Source organism: Astatotilapia calliptera, chromosome 7, assembly GCF_900246225.1.
Source record: "Astatotilapia calliptera chromosome 7, fAstCal1.2, whole genome shotgun sequence".
NCBI classification, from domain to species: domain Eukaryota; kingdom Metazoa; phylum Chordata; class Actinopteri; order Cichliformes; family Cichlidae; genus Astatotilapia; species Astatotilapia calliptera.
Window position 1 is genome coordinate 24706609 of NC_039308.1, and position 19234 is coordinate 24725842.

The window sequence follows — 19234 nt, forward strand, 5'->3', positions numbered from 1 at the left end:
GTGCAACAGATCAGGGCTGAGAGAAGTTACTGGCTCGATGCCATTTGAAATTTTGTAAACATGCTAGCTTTTCCACAAAATGAAGAACCTACAAAAATTTTAAAAAAGAATTTAAAAAAAGACCCTTTCTTTTTTTTAAATTAAATGTTACTGGCATAAATGATCTCTTGTCAGGAACACTCAAAGTGTCACTTCCTCTTACTCTTGACACCAGAGAGAAGCTGTTGCTGCTTTGATTGCAGTCTAGCTGATGCCTTAACTATGACCTTTCTCTTTTTCATGCACACACACTGAGCTAAAACAGAAACCACTGCTGTATCTGAACTGTTACATGTATTGAAAAAGGAGATTTTAATTGCCGCGTTCATAGATTCTGCAAACACCAGTTTCTTATCACTGCTTTCACTATGCAGCTTTTCCAGTAACAATGATGTACTTTCTCTAAAAGAATTTTGAAAAAACATATTGCACAGTAATGAAAGTGACAAACAAGACAACAAAGAATACAAAATTATAATTTGTTGCACGTCTATAACTTCCCAAGCATCACTTTGAATACACATCATCATGCAGTACATACATTCTGCAGCATATCTGGGCTTATAAAAAATCTAAATGCCTATCTCTCTCTCTCTCTCTCTCTCTCTCTCACACACACACACACACACACACACACACACACACACACACACACACACACACACACACACACACACACACACACACACACACACACACACACACACACACAAAACTCTTGCCTCATTTGTTAAAAATCTAACTCATGTACAGTGTTTTTTTTTTGGTCACAATATTATTTTTAAACTCAGTACTTTGCAGGTTGTACTTGAAGCTTTCGAACTCCTTCATTCCCAACCGTTTGCCTGAGCACGGGGCAGTGTCCTGGGCTGGCCGTGACCAGCACCCTGCAACCTGTTCGTTCACTTAGAAACTTCCTTAATGAGTCGTCGAAATATTGGTTTCCTTCTTTGTAGCTGTCCAACAAAAGCAGAGCCTTGCCAGATGTGATTAAAAGAGTTCTCAACTTTTCTGTTGATATATTTTTGGTGAGTGAAAGCTGAGTTGTTATCTCCTGAAACAAGTCGTCTTTCACGGAGCTGCAGTCAACATATAAGAGAAGATGAAGTGCGCTGAGGTCGAGGAAGTTGGAAAGGGAATCTGTGGGCCATTCAGTCCAGGATGAGATCAGGATGTGGGCTACAGTTGTTTTCCCGCTTCCGGGAAGTCCCTCAAGGAAAAATGTCTCACCAGGACCCGGGAGTAAAGCAGGAAGATTCACAGGGTGGCCTTCACTGAAAATAAAAAAAGCAAAGTCGAGATTGTGAAGTCAACAAAACCCCAAACAAATTTAGAGCATGGTGTGGCTGTGAGGTTTAAGTTCTTTTTCGAGATCCTGGGCTTATTACAGATTACTTTTACTTTACCTCACAGTGACTTCTGCATAACAACGTTTGCATTTAAAAACTTTACTGCGATACATCGTCATGTACTGTAGCTATCAGTGCATTCAAAAAATGTTCTTGAGCTGAGCTTCACAAGCTCGCTCACTGATTTCGCAACTGCTGCCTTGGATAAACCGATAGCCATGACAATGTCAGTCAACTATCATAAATTAGCATTAAATAGGCAGAAGTACTGTTCGCAAACACAAATGTAGGAACGAAAAAAAGAAAACAAAAGCCTTGCCATGCCATGGTCATTCCCTTTTGTGTATTATAAAAAGTTTTTAGCTGTCACAGGAACTGTGTTTAAACCCAGCATTATATAGTTTCATTAAGTTAAATCTGTAAGTAATCGAAGGCTGTGGCTGAATATACAACACAAATTTAGTTGAAGTCCACACAGTAAATTAATTGTGACCATAAACTTGTCTTTATGAGTGACTTATGTATGTATATATACGTATATATTGTACTATTCTTAGTTAGTGTATTGTCTGTCTTGTCTTAATGTTGGTTTATAATGGAGCACTGTAACAAAAAATAATTTCCCCCAGGGATCAATAAAGTATTCTGATTCTGATTAATAACCCCTAAAAATACAATAACCTCATTATTTTTTAAATGTGCTATCCATTACTGTAGATTCATAGAGGATGGTGTTACTGCTAACAAGGACCACTACCTAATAGAACACTAATTGAGATGACTTCATGTAGCACGCCACACACAGCTCTGCACAATGCTGGGTGGTTGCAAGTAAACGAAAAGAGGATTCATTCAAGGCGATTTTCTGGAAAGAAGAACAATTTTTTTTTAAGGCTGCGTGTACGGGAAATGATATCGGATAAATGCATAGTCGTCTATTTCCCAATCATTTTGGACGCATGTATTTATGACTCACTTGTTTTGCAGTCTGCGAGGCAGCTCCTCCGCACTGAAAGTGGTGCATTGATTCCTTCGCTCTGCACTGAGAAAGCTTTCTGAGTAATGCGTTTTCACATTCAACCCCAGATTTTCCTCAACGTCGCCTGGAGACAAAAAGAAGTCCAGTCAGTCATTTGCTGAAGATGTGAAATATCCTGCAGGTCTTTCTTTTCAGATAATCTTTCAGTGGCACATAAATCCTGTAAACTATATTTCTCAACTTGATAAGCTACCTACCTTCATTACAAGGAGCTATCTCGTTCTCATAGTTGTCGTCATAACTTCTCAGACCTGACAGGACGGAACAGCATTGTTAGAAATATGACAACACGGAGGACAGTAAGATAAAAAGAAAAACACTGAAGAACTCAGTTTTATTTATAACCAGTGTAGAAATTCAACAGCAAAACAGCAATAAAAACATAACCACTGAACTCACGGGAAGCAGCGGTAGGAGCAGGTCTTTCCAGGAGGTTCCTGGTGCTGTGAGTGCTGTGATTGTGGGACCCTGTAACAAAAAAGTGCACTTTAATGCAACGTACTGGTACAGCAGGTGATGTAGTCTTTAAGCACTGATACACTGAATGTATGGAGGTTGTTGGGTTTGTTTTGTTTTGAATTATACATTCTTTAATTGATCTTATATTTGCTAAAATAGGTACGTATATTTATACCTATATCTCTGTATTTCTCTATATTTTTGTATCGATATGTCTGTTTCTACACTTTATTTTAAATCAGTGCTTGGTGCAATGGCAGATATGATCACTCAATTTCCCTCTGGGATTAATAAAGTCTCTGTGATTCTGATTCTAATATTTTGGCTTTGAAGTTTCAATTATTCCTCAAAATGTCCAATATTATCATATGCTCTTGAAAGCACCACAATAAAGATCCATGCCTTCCTGATAACTGTGTGACAGTTTCCTGATCTATCTGTAAGTAAAACGTCATTTTTACACATTCATATGTGAAAATATGTTTAATAAGTTTTCCAGTGAACTTGAGTGAGGTGTGTGAACAATAATATAAACTCGTGCTGAAAAAATCACCCATGCGTTTACAATTAGCTTTGAATTCCCCTTGTAGATAAACCAAAACCACACTGGGTGTTTCCCACAATCTAGCCGGTCTGGTCTGATAGTTGCGAAACGCAGTAGAATGTAAAAAGCTAAGTCATGGTCACACGAAAAAGAAAAAAAAAACACTGCAGGTCACATGCTAAAGAATTTCCAGCAAAGTTTTGTTCAAATCACAAGCATTATAGAACAAATCGGACAAGAACCTCCTGAAACGTTCACAGATGCTTCCTCTTTTACATGACCTACAGTGTCACCAGTGTTCCCGGGAGTATGCATGTGTTGTTTTCTTTTCTTTTTTTCCCAGTCAGAGCTGCGCAGCCTTTGACACAGGAAAGATACGTTTTGCAGTGCTGAGTAATGAATTCAGATTGTCTGTGAGCTGTTTGGCACAAGACCAACAACAAAGTTTTGGTTTTTCTTGGGCATTAAAGTTAAAATCATTTAGCCGATGTCAGCTCTGTCGTTGCACATTTTATGCAGTTTTACTGAATGTTTAAAATGAAACCAGAGCGAGCATTTGCAGCGAGGTGTTAAATACTTTGTCTGTTTTTGTGGCAAAGGGAAATGCAGGTTTGCATTAAGATCACCTACATGTTGTATTACAGGTTTTGCAAGATGACTGGCTTTCATTTTGAATTTGTTTCTTAAATATCTTGCAAAGTATCCATTGTTTGAGATAACTGTTTTTATCTAAGCCCATTATTCAAGATAACTGCTGCTATCTGTGGTATTTTAACACCTCACTAAATTGTTACCCATCATTTTGTTTGAAACCAACATTTCTGTCTGCAGCACGACACAGGATATGTGATATTCCTGTCTGTGCTGAACTGAGGGACTGATTGGTTACCTTTTCGTCGTCGATAGGTGACCACTCCGACAGAGACGAATGCCACTATCACTGCTATGCACAGTATAATGATGACAGCATCACTTTTTGCAGGACTAAGTGGTATTTCATCTGTGAAAAGAGTCAAAACATTGTGGGATTAGTATTTCATGGTAATATCTATGCTTTAGCAATTTTAGCCGCTCTGGAAATAACCAAACATACCAAAGGCATATAACCACAAACTTCCCCTTTGCTGGTCAAGGACAAAACCTTATGGCAGCTATAGTGCCTCGTTATGCTGGTGCAATGGCAGATATGATCACATAAAAATATCTTCTTTCACATATTTTATGTATTTATTTATTTGTTCTTGTATTAAAAATACATTTCTCTTACTCTAGCATTGAACATTTTATATGTATAAGAAATGAATTAAAATATATTTCTCATTTCCCTCAACAGGATCATCATTAAACCCTTTTGTGTTTATCATTACAATATGACTTACAATAAAGCTTCCTGTGGGAAATACCGCATGGGAAAATGTGGCTAGTTTTTCATCAAAGAAATAAATATGACACACGCAAAGCAAATTAAAAGTGAAACGGTTTCGATACGTGTTATGATTAAATATATATTTTTTCCATATTGGTGTGAAAACAATGAGCACCCTACATGCAGACACGGAAAAGTCTCACATTTGAAGATTTGCTACGCACCTACATCCACACACCAGACACACACCACCCACCGGCTTCACAGAAACACATGGGAGGGTCTTTGAATTCCAGGAAAGCGGTGGAAAAAGTGGGGGAATCATATCTACATATCTAAGTCTCTGCAGTTTGATGTAGGGTGGGGATAAAAGCCAACATGTACAAATCAAAATTCTAATCATAACAGGAAGTTGGTGATGACAGGAACACAGGTTATGAGAACATATTTCCTGTGGTAGCTTTGAACATTTAGAGCTTCACTTAAACTTTAGTGTCGTCTGCTCTTTTGGGGACTGTTTAAAAAAAATCTATTTCACTTTCTGATCAGTTAAACAGGCACAGTATGTAATGTTGGAGCCTTTTCTCTCCTTTTTTTTAAAGGAGGCACACAGTACAGCTGGATGATTCCCACCTGGAAAAGCTGGGATTATGTTACATCCCCCTTCCTGTTAAATATTGTGAGTATTGTTTTGGAAGAAATCCACTTCTGCAACGCCTTCCTGAAAGGAAGCCCTCCTTTTGATCTCAAAGGCACAGCTATAAGCTGCATCTAACTCTCATGCACACGCAGGAGGACATGTAAATACCATGTACCATTTCAAGACTGGAAACGAACGCTTACCTGGAATATAAATTGTTGCAGAGCTGCCGTCTTTTGTAAATTTACAGGTGTAGTTGTTTTTTTCTGATGAGCTGACTTTTATCTGGCTGGTGATTCTAAAAATCTGGTCTGGTGTTGATTCAGCAGTGGTGTTGGGATTGAGTGTCTTCAGGTTTCCATTCTGCCATTCAACCGTTGACTTAGGGTATCCCTCAGACTGGCAGGTTATCAGGACCTCATCACCTGTTGCTGCCCTCTCAATGTGTTTGGTCACTGATTTATAAGATGCTAGGGAAGAAAATGACGTTCTATTGTAACGCAAGATTGATAACAGCATGTGCTGAGTTTGTCAAAGATTGTTTTCTTTTTTCTTTTCTCTCTTTTTTTCTTTTTTTTTTTACAAAATTGACTAATAGTGGTCTTTATTTCATTTTCAGTTTGAGTGAAACTTTAACTGGCCAGAAATGACCATGCGCTTTGGCAGTTACGAGACCATTCCCAGAACAATGCTTGTGAAATCTTCAGAAAAGAAAAGTAACAGGCCTACACTGCAACACATGTACTTCTCACCTTCAACAGACAAGGCTATAGTTTTATAGTCGGCTCCATCCGCTGAATGAACCACACACTGGTACTTCCCGGCGTCACTGATTCTAAGACTGGACATCTGTAAAGTGACAAAAGAACAAGAGTCCTCTGTTATGCCCTCTTAAAGAAACCAAAATGGAAAACTTTTCAGCTCTATCCCTCCCTCTGCCTCTCTTATTAGGGTTTTATTCTGTACTATAATATAAAAAATTAAACAGACTTAGTCATTTTATGAGTATACACCCCTGTAAAGTTCCAGTAAAGTTATCCTGTGGCACTTTCTAGGGAATTTAAACCTGTTGAGAGTAATTTTTAAAAAGATGAAGAAAAGCTGGCAAGTTTAAACAAGCTTAATACTCGGAGTAAAGTTAGTAGGAATTAAGTGGTAAGCCGTCCAACATGTGTTATGTAAGTCTGAGTAGCTCAGTGCCAGGAATTACCTTCAGCTTAGCCCAGCCTTCCGCCAGCTCCTCGGTCAGAAGCTGCACTCGTCCCCGATACTTTGGAGATTCCGAGCGCGGCACGCCATTATCCAGCCGGATCACGTCCTGAACGGAGTCAGAGTTGATCCAGTGCCAGGTCACGTTCAGGTCAGGATGAGGATAGGAGGGTTTAGGGTTGAACTTGCAGCCCATCACGACACTTTCTCCAAACTCTGACGTATACATGCTTTGCTCTGCCTCAACAGTGAATAAGACTGCACGGAAATGACACAAAATAATGCCAAGATGAAGGTAAACACTCCAGTCTTAAAATGTTTACAAGCATCTTATACTTTTTACATAATCTCACTCTGCAGCTGTAAGTGCCTCACGTGTCAAATATGTAGTTATTGTTCTGACTTTGCTTCTACATATCCAAAAAATGTATTTACCACCCACCTGAGAGAGAGGGCTGAAATAACACTTGTAAAACTATAATAAGGGCCCAGTCCATTGAGATCTGAGGATGAAAAAAGGGATTATTACCAGATGCTGAGATTCTTTAGTGATGAAACATGAGTCACTTTACCGAAGAAAACCAGATGTGCAGTGTGACCTTGTTTGCCTCTTAATTTGGCAAAAAGCTGTGTGACACTATATCACATGGTAATCCCAATCTAGCATGACTCAGCTCCAAAGAAGTACTTCCCTCTTCTTTATCTTTTATAACAGGAAAAAATAACACAGGGAAGTTTTTGTTTTGACACTGAAGCCATGCCAGCACACTTCAACCGCACCATCCTCACATAACAGCCCACCTCTCTACATAAAACATCTTTCCACCACACCATTATATCTGGAAGTGTAGCTGTACCAGGCTTCTATGGAAAAAATATAACTGAACAGCAACTGCAAATGTGTACAAGAGCATCTTTGTTTGCTTACACAGTAAGCAACTTTGATAGGTGAGTAAGTAGGATATAAATAGACATTTTCTCCGGGATTTCCTCCCCAAGTGGAAAGACAACTACAGTTCTGCAGAACTCTGATTGTTAAGATCTGTCATCTGTTTGGTTAACCATAGTCTTATCTGATACGTGATAGTAAGGGAGTTTTAGAGTACGTGTATGCATACACAGATAAATCAGATGAGTCGAAACAGAATCCAAAGACAAAAATAAATGTTAACGTCAAAAATAGATGGCCCGTGTAAAAACAGAAAAAATGTACATGGCTCATTTGTACATGCAAAAAGATACCGAACATAGAATATCTTTACATTATTATTTTTTATCATTATTAATATTGTTATTATTGATGGTGTTGCTCTAGTGTTAAAAATATATATGTGTATATATATATAAATGTTTGAGTTGTCCTAAATAAATAATATGTCCTCTTACCTGTAGGTCATTCAAAAACAGCCAGCTGTGTTCTCATTAGTTATTTCCTTCTTCCTTGAGCTCTAAATGTGATCTGAACTCCCTCCGTCAGTCCCTTCGAACAGTTAAGGCAGGAGAAGTGGCCACGCCTCCTTCCTTTACTGTACTCAGCTCAACTTCTTTATGAAATTACGGCGTGTTTTTTCGTGGAAAGCTTAGACGGCTCGAAATTAACTCTCCGCTGCTCACACGGAAGCTGACTTGTGATTACTGTAACACACCGATAAAGAAGCGATCAAAATGTTCCCGACAGTAAACTCCTCCAAATATAGTGGCTCAAACATTAATGATCAGCAAACACATATTGAGCAACATTCGAGTCCTGTAGCTTGTGTCCGAAACTAATACTGGTTAGTTTTTTGTGGGTTTTTTTTTTAACGCACTTGTTTCTGTCTATGTGGTCAGGACTCCCAAACTATGGCGTCCTTTATCGGGAATTTTTTATACTACCTTAGTATCACCCAGTTTGACCACTTACTGTAAATATTAATCCAGGTAAAACTCATAACAATATCATCATTAGTGATGAAAGAGTTAGCAAAGATATCCTCTACTTAAAGAAAATAGGCTGTGTAAATATTTTAGTGTAAATAATAAGTACAATTCCAGCAGCAGCACCTGAACTCTCGGTCTAAGGTCATAATCCTAACTCTATAACTTGGGGGAAAGAATCAAGAAGGACTTTTTTCTTAGAAAATGTATTTATTTATTTATTTAATGTACCACTTATAATGGCTAATGGTTACATTTCTCTGGTTATCAAGACTTGAGAAAACTAATTAACTACTACCATGGGTTGTGGTTAAGATCAATCAATCAATGATGTCGTTGGCTTTTTTTTATACTTTGACTCAGGGTTGAAGCACCAAAAATTAAATACTATACTATAATACTTTGTAATTTTTGTTCATTGTCTTCATAGATGTTCTTTTTAAACTGCATGTAACTATTTTAATTTCAGTATGCTAAGTTAAATATTTATCATTTACAAATTGCTTATTAATAGCACAGTATCACTTTATTAGTAACTTATTAATGCTTTATCCTTCCTTTCCATACTTAACACCAGCAGGGCCAGTACCTAAGGTTTTCCCCTCTACTACATCATAGTAATACGCTGTTGATGGTAAGTAATGAGCAAGACATGATCTTATTAACCTCAGCTCAGTGTTTGCCATACTCATTCCCCTTAAACGTGTTTAGTATAGTTTATTATCACGTAACACCTCTAAAAACTACAGTTATTAATAGTGTCTCTGTAACTCTTTGATTAAGTTTTTAACTCAGAATCTATCCATCTATCGATCTTCTTTTCTGGATCTGGGTCATCAGAGTTGAAGTCTAAGCAGAGACATATCCCCTCCTAGGCCACCAGGCCAGTGTGTCCTGGGTCTCCCCCATGTCTTCTTCCCAGCAGGACATGCCTAAAAACCCCTCACCTAGGTGGCTATGTGTCTACACGTTTACAGTCTATATGTGTTTTGTGGGCTTGGAGAAGACATTTGACTCCACCAGGGTGTTGCTCATTGTTTCAGTTCCAGTTAGAGCTTGGTTCTTGTGCTGGCAGTAAATCAGGCACATTCCTGGAAGAAGTTGGATCCCACCAAAGCTTCTCTACTAAAGTTTTACTTTTTCAGTATTACTAATGACGGCAACAATAAACAATATCCAGAAAGAAAAAGAATAAGATAAAATACATAACTACTTGATCTAAATTAGGTTGGGTTGCAAAATTCATATAGCAAAGCCAACGTATTAGTTTTAAGGGGATCATTCAAAGTCAACCAACAGACCGATTGACTGATGAAGTTGTGTAGTGATCATGCATTAAGACCATGAGAAGAGCTATAGGTGGGTGCTGAGTCCACCTTTGGTTGTGAAGCTGTTAAATGAGCTCTGAAAGTACTGCTGCCTCAGCATTTCTTATCCATCCATCCACCCGACTGTGAGAGGAAGCAGGAATACCCGGTGTAGACCCACACACGGGGAGATATGGGGAGAACATTCAAAGTCCACGCAGGACCCAAACCCAGGACCTTCTTGCTGTGAGGGGACAGTCCTAACCATGACAGCACTATGCCACCCTAACATAACAGCTACTCTGATGAGAAGTATTGCATATAAACACAAAAGCCATAGTGCAATATTAACAAGTAAATTTAAACAAAGCAGAATTTTGCCCAATGAGTTTAAGCCACATGTATTTGACTCAATACCCCAGAGCAGTCAATACTGTGGAATTTTCATTTGGCATGTAAATGTATTTGTAAAAAAGTACCGTTTAAATCAACACACGCGCAAAACCAAGATGTTTACACAACACTTAACAAGTCATGTGCTGAAAGCTGGAAAGCTGGAGTTGAATGAAATAACCTTATCTGAGGGAATTTTTACCTGCATGTCAAGTCATCCCTCATGTGGAATATACAGCAGGGTGTCATCCAGACATTATCCTGTGCCAACCTGCATAACATCGAACCATAAAACATTTCTGGGTTTCCCATGTGCTTACCTCTTGGCTGAATCAGGAATATCAGCTAATGTGACGAGAAGCTTTATTTTCACAGTCTTTTTCACTTACGGAAAACAGGTAAAATAGCTGTCTGTCTGTAAAAGGTACTATGACAAAGACACGGTGTTGGCGAGGCAAGGATATCTGAAACACTGACATGACATCTTTTATTTATTTTTCCTTTAAATGTAATTAATTAAAATTATTAATAAGTAAATTATTGTATTCAAAAAGAAAAATAAACAGATGTAATATGGAGAAGTTTTGTCCGCAGTGACGACCGTTCACACATGTACTTAACACTGTGACTTCTCTGTGTGACATATCTCTACACGGTTTATTTAAGTTAGCATTTGTCATGTGAAGTTGCCAGGAAGGTGACAGATGAGAAGTTCCCACTGCCGTTGTAATTCACTGATGGTACATGATAGCTTGGCTTGATATGAGTCACTGCAGCATGAAACTATCACATAAGTCCAGTTCATTTTGCTTTTGATTCATGAATTCAGAGGGGAAAACTGAAGAAGAACAAGCATGGGATGCTATTTTTCCCACAAATTCATGGTAGGATCATGTCACACCTGATGGCTCAGGTGGTTCAAAGTCCAAAAACTCCAGCCGTGACTAGATGAAATTTCATCTGGCAGTTTAACTTCTGTTTCACTTTCAGGAGAGAAGAAGTTTCAGAATTCATCAAAGTCCACCGCAGCTCTGAGTATATCTCAAACTATATCACTACTAGTGCTAAATTAATGCTACTCCGTTATTCAAATACAAGAATAAATAAAACTGACAGGAATTCATTTTGAAAGTCAGTCCCTCTCTCTGCTGGTCATGTATCCACCATCCACACTGTTAAATATTTAGCTTACAAATTGGTGTCATATGCATTAATATATGTATAATTTTCATTGAATCTTGAATGATCATCAATGGAAGATCATTCAAGATTAAAACTATACTGTCAATGATTAAAACAAAGCTATCTGAAGTAAAACTCTTGTATAATTAACCCAGTTACCATTCAATCCAAAGGTTTTAAGAGACTACTAGGCTGCTATATTATTATTATTATTATTATTATTATTATTATTATTATTATTATTATTATTGCTTTAATAAAAACTATCCACCACCCGGAGTTTACGTATCTTAAATCAAGCCATTCATTCAACGAGTCAACGTGTAACGCTACTATTTAAGTGACCCATGAGAACCAATAGAGGGAGCCAAACTACACCATCTAAGTCACTTTAGCCTTCAAGTAATCATTCTGTCCCTTCCTATACTTTGACAAAATCATCATAGATTTGTTTTGTTTTGGTTGATCTTGTCAACTTGCTTTTGTGTTTGTTTTAAAATAAGTGTTTTACAAATGTGACTAAAATTAAAACTGAAATGAAAAGCTATAAAAACTATTTCCTGTGTGTTTTAATTTTATTACAGTCTTTGTTGTTGTTGTTTTCTATTATTTATGTTTTATTATTTATTATTTTCATTTCGTTCAACTTACTGTTTATATTTCGAATGCAAATAAATGAATGAATAAAACAAAAAAAACAGTTAGTTTAGCCGGAAGTAAGACGTCATTTCCTTCCGCTAAAAAGGCAGTGCGCGTGGCTTTTATTTTGACGATCCACTCCGGAGTCCTTTCCCCAGCATTTAGCTTACAGTCTTCAAAGTGTTTGGGGTATGTAAAGCTTTTATTTTAAGTTCTCCAACTTGTCATGAAATATAAAAGTTTATACGGACAACAGTTTCATTTAGGTTAAAGACAGTAGTCGTGTTGTTATTCGCTAACTTAACGGGAAAGCTTAAAATGAGTTGAGGCTTAAAGCTAAAGCTGAAGTGAAGAGACACTGAAGGACTGAAGAGGTCACTACATGCTGAAACAAATCCAGTTTGAAGCAGGTGGCTTTTCTAAGCCCGACTCTGGAATTTTGTTTGCTGTTGTGATGAGAGCAGAGCAGCACGTTTGAATGACTGCGTGTTTAATTCACAGAAACGCCAACGCAGCCATGGGTGTCCTGCTGTCCAAATCCATGGATGACAATTTAAAAAAGCAACAAGAATTCATGCTAACGAATGCACGGCTGCAGGTGAGTGAAAGTGCACCCACTCGCACATCACCTCTGACCTCTGCTGTGACATCTTTCACTAGTGAAAGATGGTGAAAGTGAAAAAGCAAAAAAAAAAAAAAAAGCAGATTTTTAATTATTTTTTAACACATAAAATTGCCCCAAACCTTCCCACCAAAAGGTTTTACCTTCATACTTTGAAATTGTACTAGTTGCAGATGCTGAAATGATGTCGGACTAAGTTTAAATTGTGCACTTGTTTATTTGCATTATTTTTGTATCAGCTCCATGAGTACAGGAGACATCCACAGCAACTGTAGGTCTGCAAACATTTTTAATCTCTATGACTACAACCAAATCCATTTAGACCCACTACTTTCCCACTACTCTCTGGAGGAGGTAATTAACTACACTGCTCATTGTCTGAGTAGTGTGATCACTGTGCGTTACTTCCTTTGTCCCACACACTGACACAAACCCCTGTCCTAATGACGACACGCATACTATCTTTCTTTTAGTGTTTAAGTATTACTACACACCAAAGTCAAAAACCAGCCCAAAGTGATTTCACAGCAGGTACCACTGTGATTCTACTTAAAGAGGAAACTTGCACAGGTAGAAAAAAAGTTTGTTACCCTGGTGAAGATCATGCTATGGCTTCTGGACTGGGGTGAGCATACACTCAGCTTTAACCTCACTCTTCCTCAATTTTTAGTCACAAAAAGAAATTCTTCTGTGGAAATACACCACTGGGCTCAGATGTTCATATTGCTGTCTTAAGCAGGAGGAACTTTCCTTGGAAAGATGGAGTCAAAGAGGGTCAAAGCTTTCTGAAATCTTTCCAAATTACTGTAACTGTAAGATGCTTTTTTAAATGCCTATTTTCAATCCCCTGGCAATATTTCAATAGAATTGAAATCTTAGCATTGGTTAGGCACCTCAGGTCCTTGAGTCCTTTCTTTGTGGATTTACTAGTGCATTTAGGAACATTACTCCATATCCAATTTTGGACAAATCATTTTTAAAAGCATGAGAGCATACAGAGTGCCCAAAAGTCAAAGTTTGCAAACATGCAAAAAAAAAAAAAACCTTAATCCACAAAAAAACCCTAACATGAAATATTTTGTATTCATCAGGAATACCTGCTGCACATATTTTCCGCATGTATTTGCTCTGCTTTTCTTTATCACATGTTATATCTGTTTCTTTTCCTTCTTCCAATGTGTAGATCATGATGATTTGTGTGCATCTGTTTTCAAGTTAGTGTCCCGCTTTGTGTTCATACTTGCACCCTTCACAAATGTCACCCTCAGACTGCGTTGGTTCATTTCTGCTTTTTCCAGTCCTGTCCCAGAGTCACAGTCTGCTGCTTGTCTGAGCTTGCCAAAACCAAATCTTTTCCTTTTGATATTCCCACCAGCAGATATGTTTGTCTAGTTTTGAATTGCACATCTACACTAATAGGGCTAATTTATCACTTATGGGTTCGTAGCTATCCCATACAAACAGCCTGTAGAAACAGAAAATGGTAAAGAATGTTATACAAAGACCCTGAAGTCTTTAATGTAGATGACACATTATCATTATTATTGTTGTTATAAGTGTTCATTATTATAAACACTCATGAGTCATTTGGCATCAGCACAAAAATGAGAGGGAGATGGGCAGAATATTGAAGGAGCAGAGGCAGTGAAAGTGGATGAGTTTAAATAGCATCCAACCATCCAAAGTAACAGTGGGTGGAGACGAGTGTCAGCGGTAATTTGTGATGGATAGTTGCAGACTGAAAGGAAAGGTTTTTAAGATGCTATGATGTGTGATTTGGAAAACTGGAGGTGACAGAGTTGAAGATGTTAAGATTTTTTTGTTTGGAGTGACCATGAAGGACATGATTAGGAATGAGTACATCAGAGGGCCATTTCAGGTTGAGTGCTTTGGAGACAAACTAACTAATAATGTGAAACTGGTGGCTGAGCAAAGATGTGCAGTGATCTTTACTTATGTTACGTATTTGTGTATATGGGCATATTGAACTGCTTCATTTTTATAAGATGGAGACCCTGCAGCATCTATGTACTTAGATGCTGGAGTGAGTTTCAGGATAGTTTATTCAAATTTAACATCCTCTATCTTCCATTTACTTCCTTTTTTGTGACCCAGATGAAGCCGTCATGAAAGCTGACCTTTCAGCGATCGTGTCACCCCATTTCCCGTTCCTGCAGCTCATACACATGGTGTGGAGGAGCGGGAAATGCTTTCTTTTCATAAATGCATTCTTCACTCATTCACAACATGGGCCGTTAAAGGGGGACACCCTTAAGTGTGCTCAGACTACTCACTAGTTTGTTTCAGCGGATGCTGGCTTTAAAAGAACAAACACTGTCAATTACAGAAGTCATTCCTGTAATTTCCATTGAACCTAAAGAGTGTACAGCCAAGAGTCGATGTCAGGAGTACGAAACACCCAGATTGTGGAGATGAAAAGTTTGTCACTTCCTCCTTCCCTAGAGCGTAGTGTTTGTAGTTGGCATGTTTACAGCAGTGGATTCCAGGGTTTAGTTTCATGACTTAAAAAAAATTCCAAAGAAACTTCTCAAGCATACATAGAAGTTCAGTCTGTGCTCCCAACTAATCACATCTCTGTTCACGTAATGTACACTTCCTACAAGTTTTTAGGGGCTTTTTTTTAAAAAGTACTAAGCCTTTGGTGCTTATGGAGATCTCTTTTAAACTGTCTGTACTCTCATAAAACAATTAACTGATGAATCAGATGATTATTACAGCTCTGATCAACAGTAATTGACTGAAATTGATTATAACTGAAAATGAAATCTTACCAAGCAGGGAAAATTTTATTTCATCATTTCTTCTTAATTTATTTTTGTGTGTCTGTGTGCGCGCGTGCATGTGCCCAGATGGAGCGCCAGATTCTGATGCAGAACCAGATGAGAGAGCGGCAGATGGCGATGCAGATCGCCTGGTCCAGAGAGTTTCTGAAATACTTTGGCAGTTTCTTTGCGGTGGCCACAGTGGGACTAACTGCAGGGTTAGATTCTAACACCTCACAAAGATCTGACACAAACACACACAGACTCATCTCTGTGTTGTGCTTTTATCTTTGCAGTTAAATATTGTCTTCTGTTTATCATCATTTTTCTTTAGAGCTATTAAAAGAAAGAACCCAGGCATGCTGGCTCCCATCATACCTCTCAGTTTCATATTTGCCTACCAGATGGACAGCGCCTATGGAACGCTTATTAATCGTATGAGAGGTAAAGCTACACACTTACAGGCATCATCATCTTAAGGAAACCTGTTTAACATTTAAAAAGAGGGTGCACAGACGGGTAAATAAATCCTTATCAAGCATTATATAGTGATTCTTTGCTTTGGTTTTCGAGGATTATTTTACTTTGAACAGCAGAACACAGACTCACTATATCCAGAAAACACAGGCTCTAATATACAGTTAGGTCCATATATATATATTTAAATACGTGAATAGTGTCTGTTTACCAAAACAATTTCCACTTTCCGCTATGATGGGCATCTATATAATGTGTAGACGCCCAGCTTTCATATGAGAAAATCCACATTCAAATCGGATGAAGGTTTTGGAGTTCCGGCCCCTTAACGTGTGCCCCCCGCTTTTTAAAGGGACAAAAAGTAATTGGACATTTGACTGAAAGGCTATTTCATGGGCAGGTGTGGGCACTTCCTTTGTTATGTCATTATCAATTAAGCAGATAGAAGCCCTGGAGTTGATTTGAGGTGTGGCGCTTGCATTAGCACGATTCAAATGAATACATTTTATTTTATTTGTCCAGTTACTTTTGATGTCCTGAAATGATGGGATTGCATTTTAGTTCTCACATTTTTGTGCAATCTTTTTGTTCAACCCACTGAATTAAGGCTGACAGTCGGCAGTTCAACTGGATCTGAGTTAATTATATTTAAAGTTGTTATATTTAAAATTAATTGTGGTAATGAACAGAACCAAAATGCTAAAAAAGAAAAAGTCTCTGTCCAAATGGACCTTACTGTTTACCAAATAATGCATCTAAATGTTTAACAAATATTGTGTTTAGTTATTCATTAATGACATTTTTAAAAAAAAGATTGCAGTCACTAATTATACCCATTAAATGTGTTTTTCATGATGTCTTTAGGGGAAGCTGAGAATATCATGGAGACTGAAAATGACCGTCTACAGTTACCTCAAGGGACTCCAACCTTTGAGAGCATAGAGAAGGCCCGCCGTGCTAAAAGCAGCCTCAGCGCCTTCTTGGAGAAATAATGTAATTAGTTATTGTCTAACAGCGTGGTTCCAGAGAGGAGCTGCAGCCACTGTACATTTCGTTTTCAACAAACCACAAAGACGGGGAAGTGGCTCACAAAGAAACCTCAGGTTTAGCTGTCCAAAACATACCCACTCCCTAAACGATACACAACTATACTTTATGTAGCATTAAGGTAAAAGCGGCCTCAGCTCCTTCTTGGAGAAATAATGTAATAATTTATAGAACAAACGTCCTCTATCATGGAAAATTTTAAGGCTCTGCTATTTCTCTCTGTCAGGGTGACCTTTATTGAACGAAAGGCTCCTTATTCTGTCTCATTTCAGTCTTTCAGATACACCAATCGGGCATTACATTATGACTACCTAACTAACACTGTGTTGGTCGCCCTTTTGCTGCCAAAGCGGCCCTGACCCATCACATGATATCTGGCACCAAGATGCCAGGTGTGGCCTCCGTGTTGAATAGTCTGAATCAGTGTTACTCACTTTGCTAGTGGTCATAATGTCATGCCTGATTGGTGTATGCCACATGTTGATCCATGAGTTAAGTTTTATTACAGTGTTATAAGAGCATTGTGTGACCACAGCAGATAACTTGTCTCTAAATATTGCACAATTGCAGTTATATCATCAGTGTTTTCTTTAGGTTGTTATTTTCTAGGGTTTGCTTTGATTATGTATGATGGACTTGAAGGGAAATTGATAGTAATATTAATCAGTTTATGTTATCTCTCTGGGGGGTTTTGTTGTATTTAGATGAACAAGAATACCAGCTGCTATAAGCCTGGTTCATGAATGTAATGATGATGATTGAACAAAGTGGTAAGACAATGATTGTTGACTTTGGTCAAAGCTGCAATTAGACCAGTGCAGAGCAGAAATTCTCTTAAACACTCTTCATAACAGCTCATTTTATCTGGCTCTTATGTGTAATACGTCGCCTTTAAAAAGCTCCTGAAACACTGATGACTGTTGCAGGTCACTTGCCTCTCTGTTTAGATGATAGACTGTATGCAAAAGATGGACGTAGCATCCAAACCCTCCACTTTTTCTCCTTTACATTCAGCTCCTGCTGTCCTGGAACAGCAAAGGCTTGCCCTTTCTTTCTCATTTCAGTGGCTACAATCCATCCTTTGTATTCAGTCTGTGGTTCTTTTCTATCCAGGTCATAGACGTGATACTTTCTAAGAAGCTTTGTTTTGATGAAATGCCCTCTGCCAGGCTGGTAACTTTTGCAGTTGCCGATAACCAACAGCTGAAGTGATCAAAATGTAATGGTGCATTATTGGTAAAGATTCTCAGACATTTGTATTGACAGATAAAATGTATTATTTTCAACACTAAAATTTTAATTGTAGGTGTGAGGGAGCTTCAATACAAAGCTGTTGGACCTCCAACTTTTTTAAGCCATCACAGTAGATTCCAAGGTGCTGATATCTATACTTTGTGTTTGACATCTGGAAAATTTTTTAAATTAATAAAAAAAGAAAATTGAAAAGATTTCAGTGTCTGAATTGATCTTTGTGACAAGGACACCCCCTGAATGCAAAGCTGTAGAGCAGGGATGTCAGTGTTTCTGTTAATGTAATGAGATCTTTTAATCTCAAAGAGCAGCAACTTAAGCAGTATGTGGGGTTTGTTTGTTTTTTAACGTGATAATGAAATGCTGCATATTAAATGACATTTCTCAGGATGACTCTTTGGGCTTAAATTGTTAGAAGTTAATGTGTAAAGTTATGTCCTCTTTCATATTTTCCACAGCCATTCAGTGGACTGGAGTGGAGCATATTTCACAGTTTGAGTGTGAGAGGATTCCCCAACAGAGAAACAGTGAAACTAGCAGAGCCAGAGCTCAGCAAAGGCCAGAAATATTAAAGATCCTACTTTGTGCATCCTCAAAACACGCTGGCACTCCATCTTCTTGTGAGCCCTTGAGGGTCGGCCTCTGTTTCCTCCCAAAGTTGTGGGGGCCTGCTGCATCCTCCACATAATATCTGTGTGGCAACACTTGATGTCTACCAAGAAGAAGGAGAGGAGGCGGCACAAGCAGGACAAGCCAAAACAGTTGAAGGCACAGGTGCAGACGGGGAGCTTTCAGGAACCTGTGTCTGAGCCAGGCTTGCTGCACAAGTGTCTCCTGAACAGCTACCTGCATGATGTAGTGCTGCAACTGAGACCCGCCGTTTGTCTTTTCTGGTCGGCGAGTGGAGAATCGCACAGGCTGGTCTGCAAAGAGAGCTTTAGGATGCTTCCTCCCACTGTCCACTGCATCGT

General features: G+C 38.4%; 2 protein-coding genes across 3 annotated transcripts; one reads left to right on the top strand and one right to left on the bottom strand.

Moving 5' to 3' along the window:
* Positions 1-708: 708 nt before the first annotated feature.
* LOC113025841 (programmed cell death 1 ligand 2-like) lies at positions 709-8329 on the bottom strand. Its single transcript, XM_026174033.1, has 10 exons — positions 8032-8329; positions 7088-7148; positions 6647-6903; positions 6189-6285; positions 5640-5906; positions 4320-4430; positions 2827-2895; positions 2625-2678; positions 2365-2491; positions 709-1313 (listed from the first exon to the last, which is right to left on the bottom strand). Exons 2-10 carry the CDS (start codon positions 7140-7142, stop codon positions 827-829), a joined length of 1524 nt encoding a protein of 507 aa, XP_026029818.1. The 5' UTR covers positions 7143-7148; positions 8032-8329; the 3' UTR covers positions 709-826.
* A 3844-nt stretch (positions 8330-12173) lies between these two features.
* Positions 12174-18460, top strand: plgrkt (plasminogen receptor, C-terminal lysine transmembrane protein). 2 transcript variants are annotated; one of them, XM_026174034.1, is made up of 5 exons: positions 12174-12272; positions 12585-12681; positions 15576-15706; positions 15823-15932; positions 16830-18460. In XM_026174034.1, the coding sequence occupies exons 2-5, from the start codon at positions 12601-12603 to the stop codon at positions 16955-16957; spliced, it is 450 nt and encodes a 149-aa protein (XP_026029819.1). In that variant the 5' UTR covers positions 12174-12272; positions 12585-12600; the 3' UTR covers positions 16958-18460. The 2 variants fall into 2 exon arrangements, with proteins under 2 accessions (XP_026029819.1, XP_026029820.1); XM_026174035.1 differs by lacking the exon at positions 12174-12272 and adding an exon at positions 12279-12493.
* The last annotated feature ends 774 nt before the right edge of the window (positions 18461-19234 follow it).

Coding starts and splice junctions, on each gene's coding strand:
- plgrkt (XM_026174034.1), top strand. CDS start 12,601: ATGGGTGTCCTGCTGTCCAAATCCATGGATGACAATTTAAAAAAGCAA. Junction 12,682..15,575: donor TAACGAATGCACGGCTGCAG/GTGAGTGAAAGT, acceptor GCATGTGCCCAG/ATGGAGCGCCAGATTCTGAT. Junction 15,707..15,822: donor ACAGTGGGACTAACTGCAGG/GTTAGATTCTAA, acceptor ATTTTTCTTTAG/AGCTATTAAAAGAAAGAACC.
- LOC113025841 (XM_026174033.1), bottom strand. CDS start 7,142: ATGGACTGGGCCCTTATTATAGTTTTACAAGTGTTATTTCAGCCCTCT. Junction 6,904..7,087: donor ATTTCAGCCCTCTCTCTCAG/GTGGGTGGTAAA, acceptor ATTTCCGTGCAG/TCTTATTCACTGTTGAGGCA. Junction 4,431..5,639: donor TGCAACAATTTATATTCCAG/GTAAGCGTTCGT, acceptor CTCTTTTCACAG/ATGAAATACCACTTAGTCCT.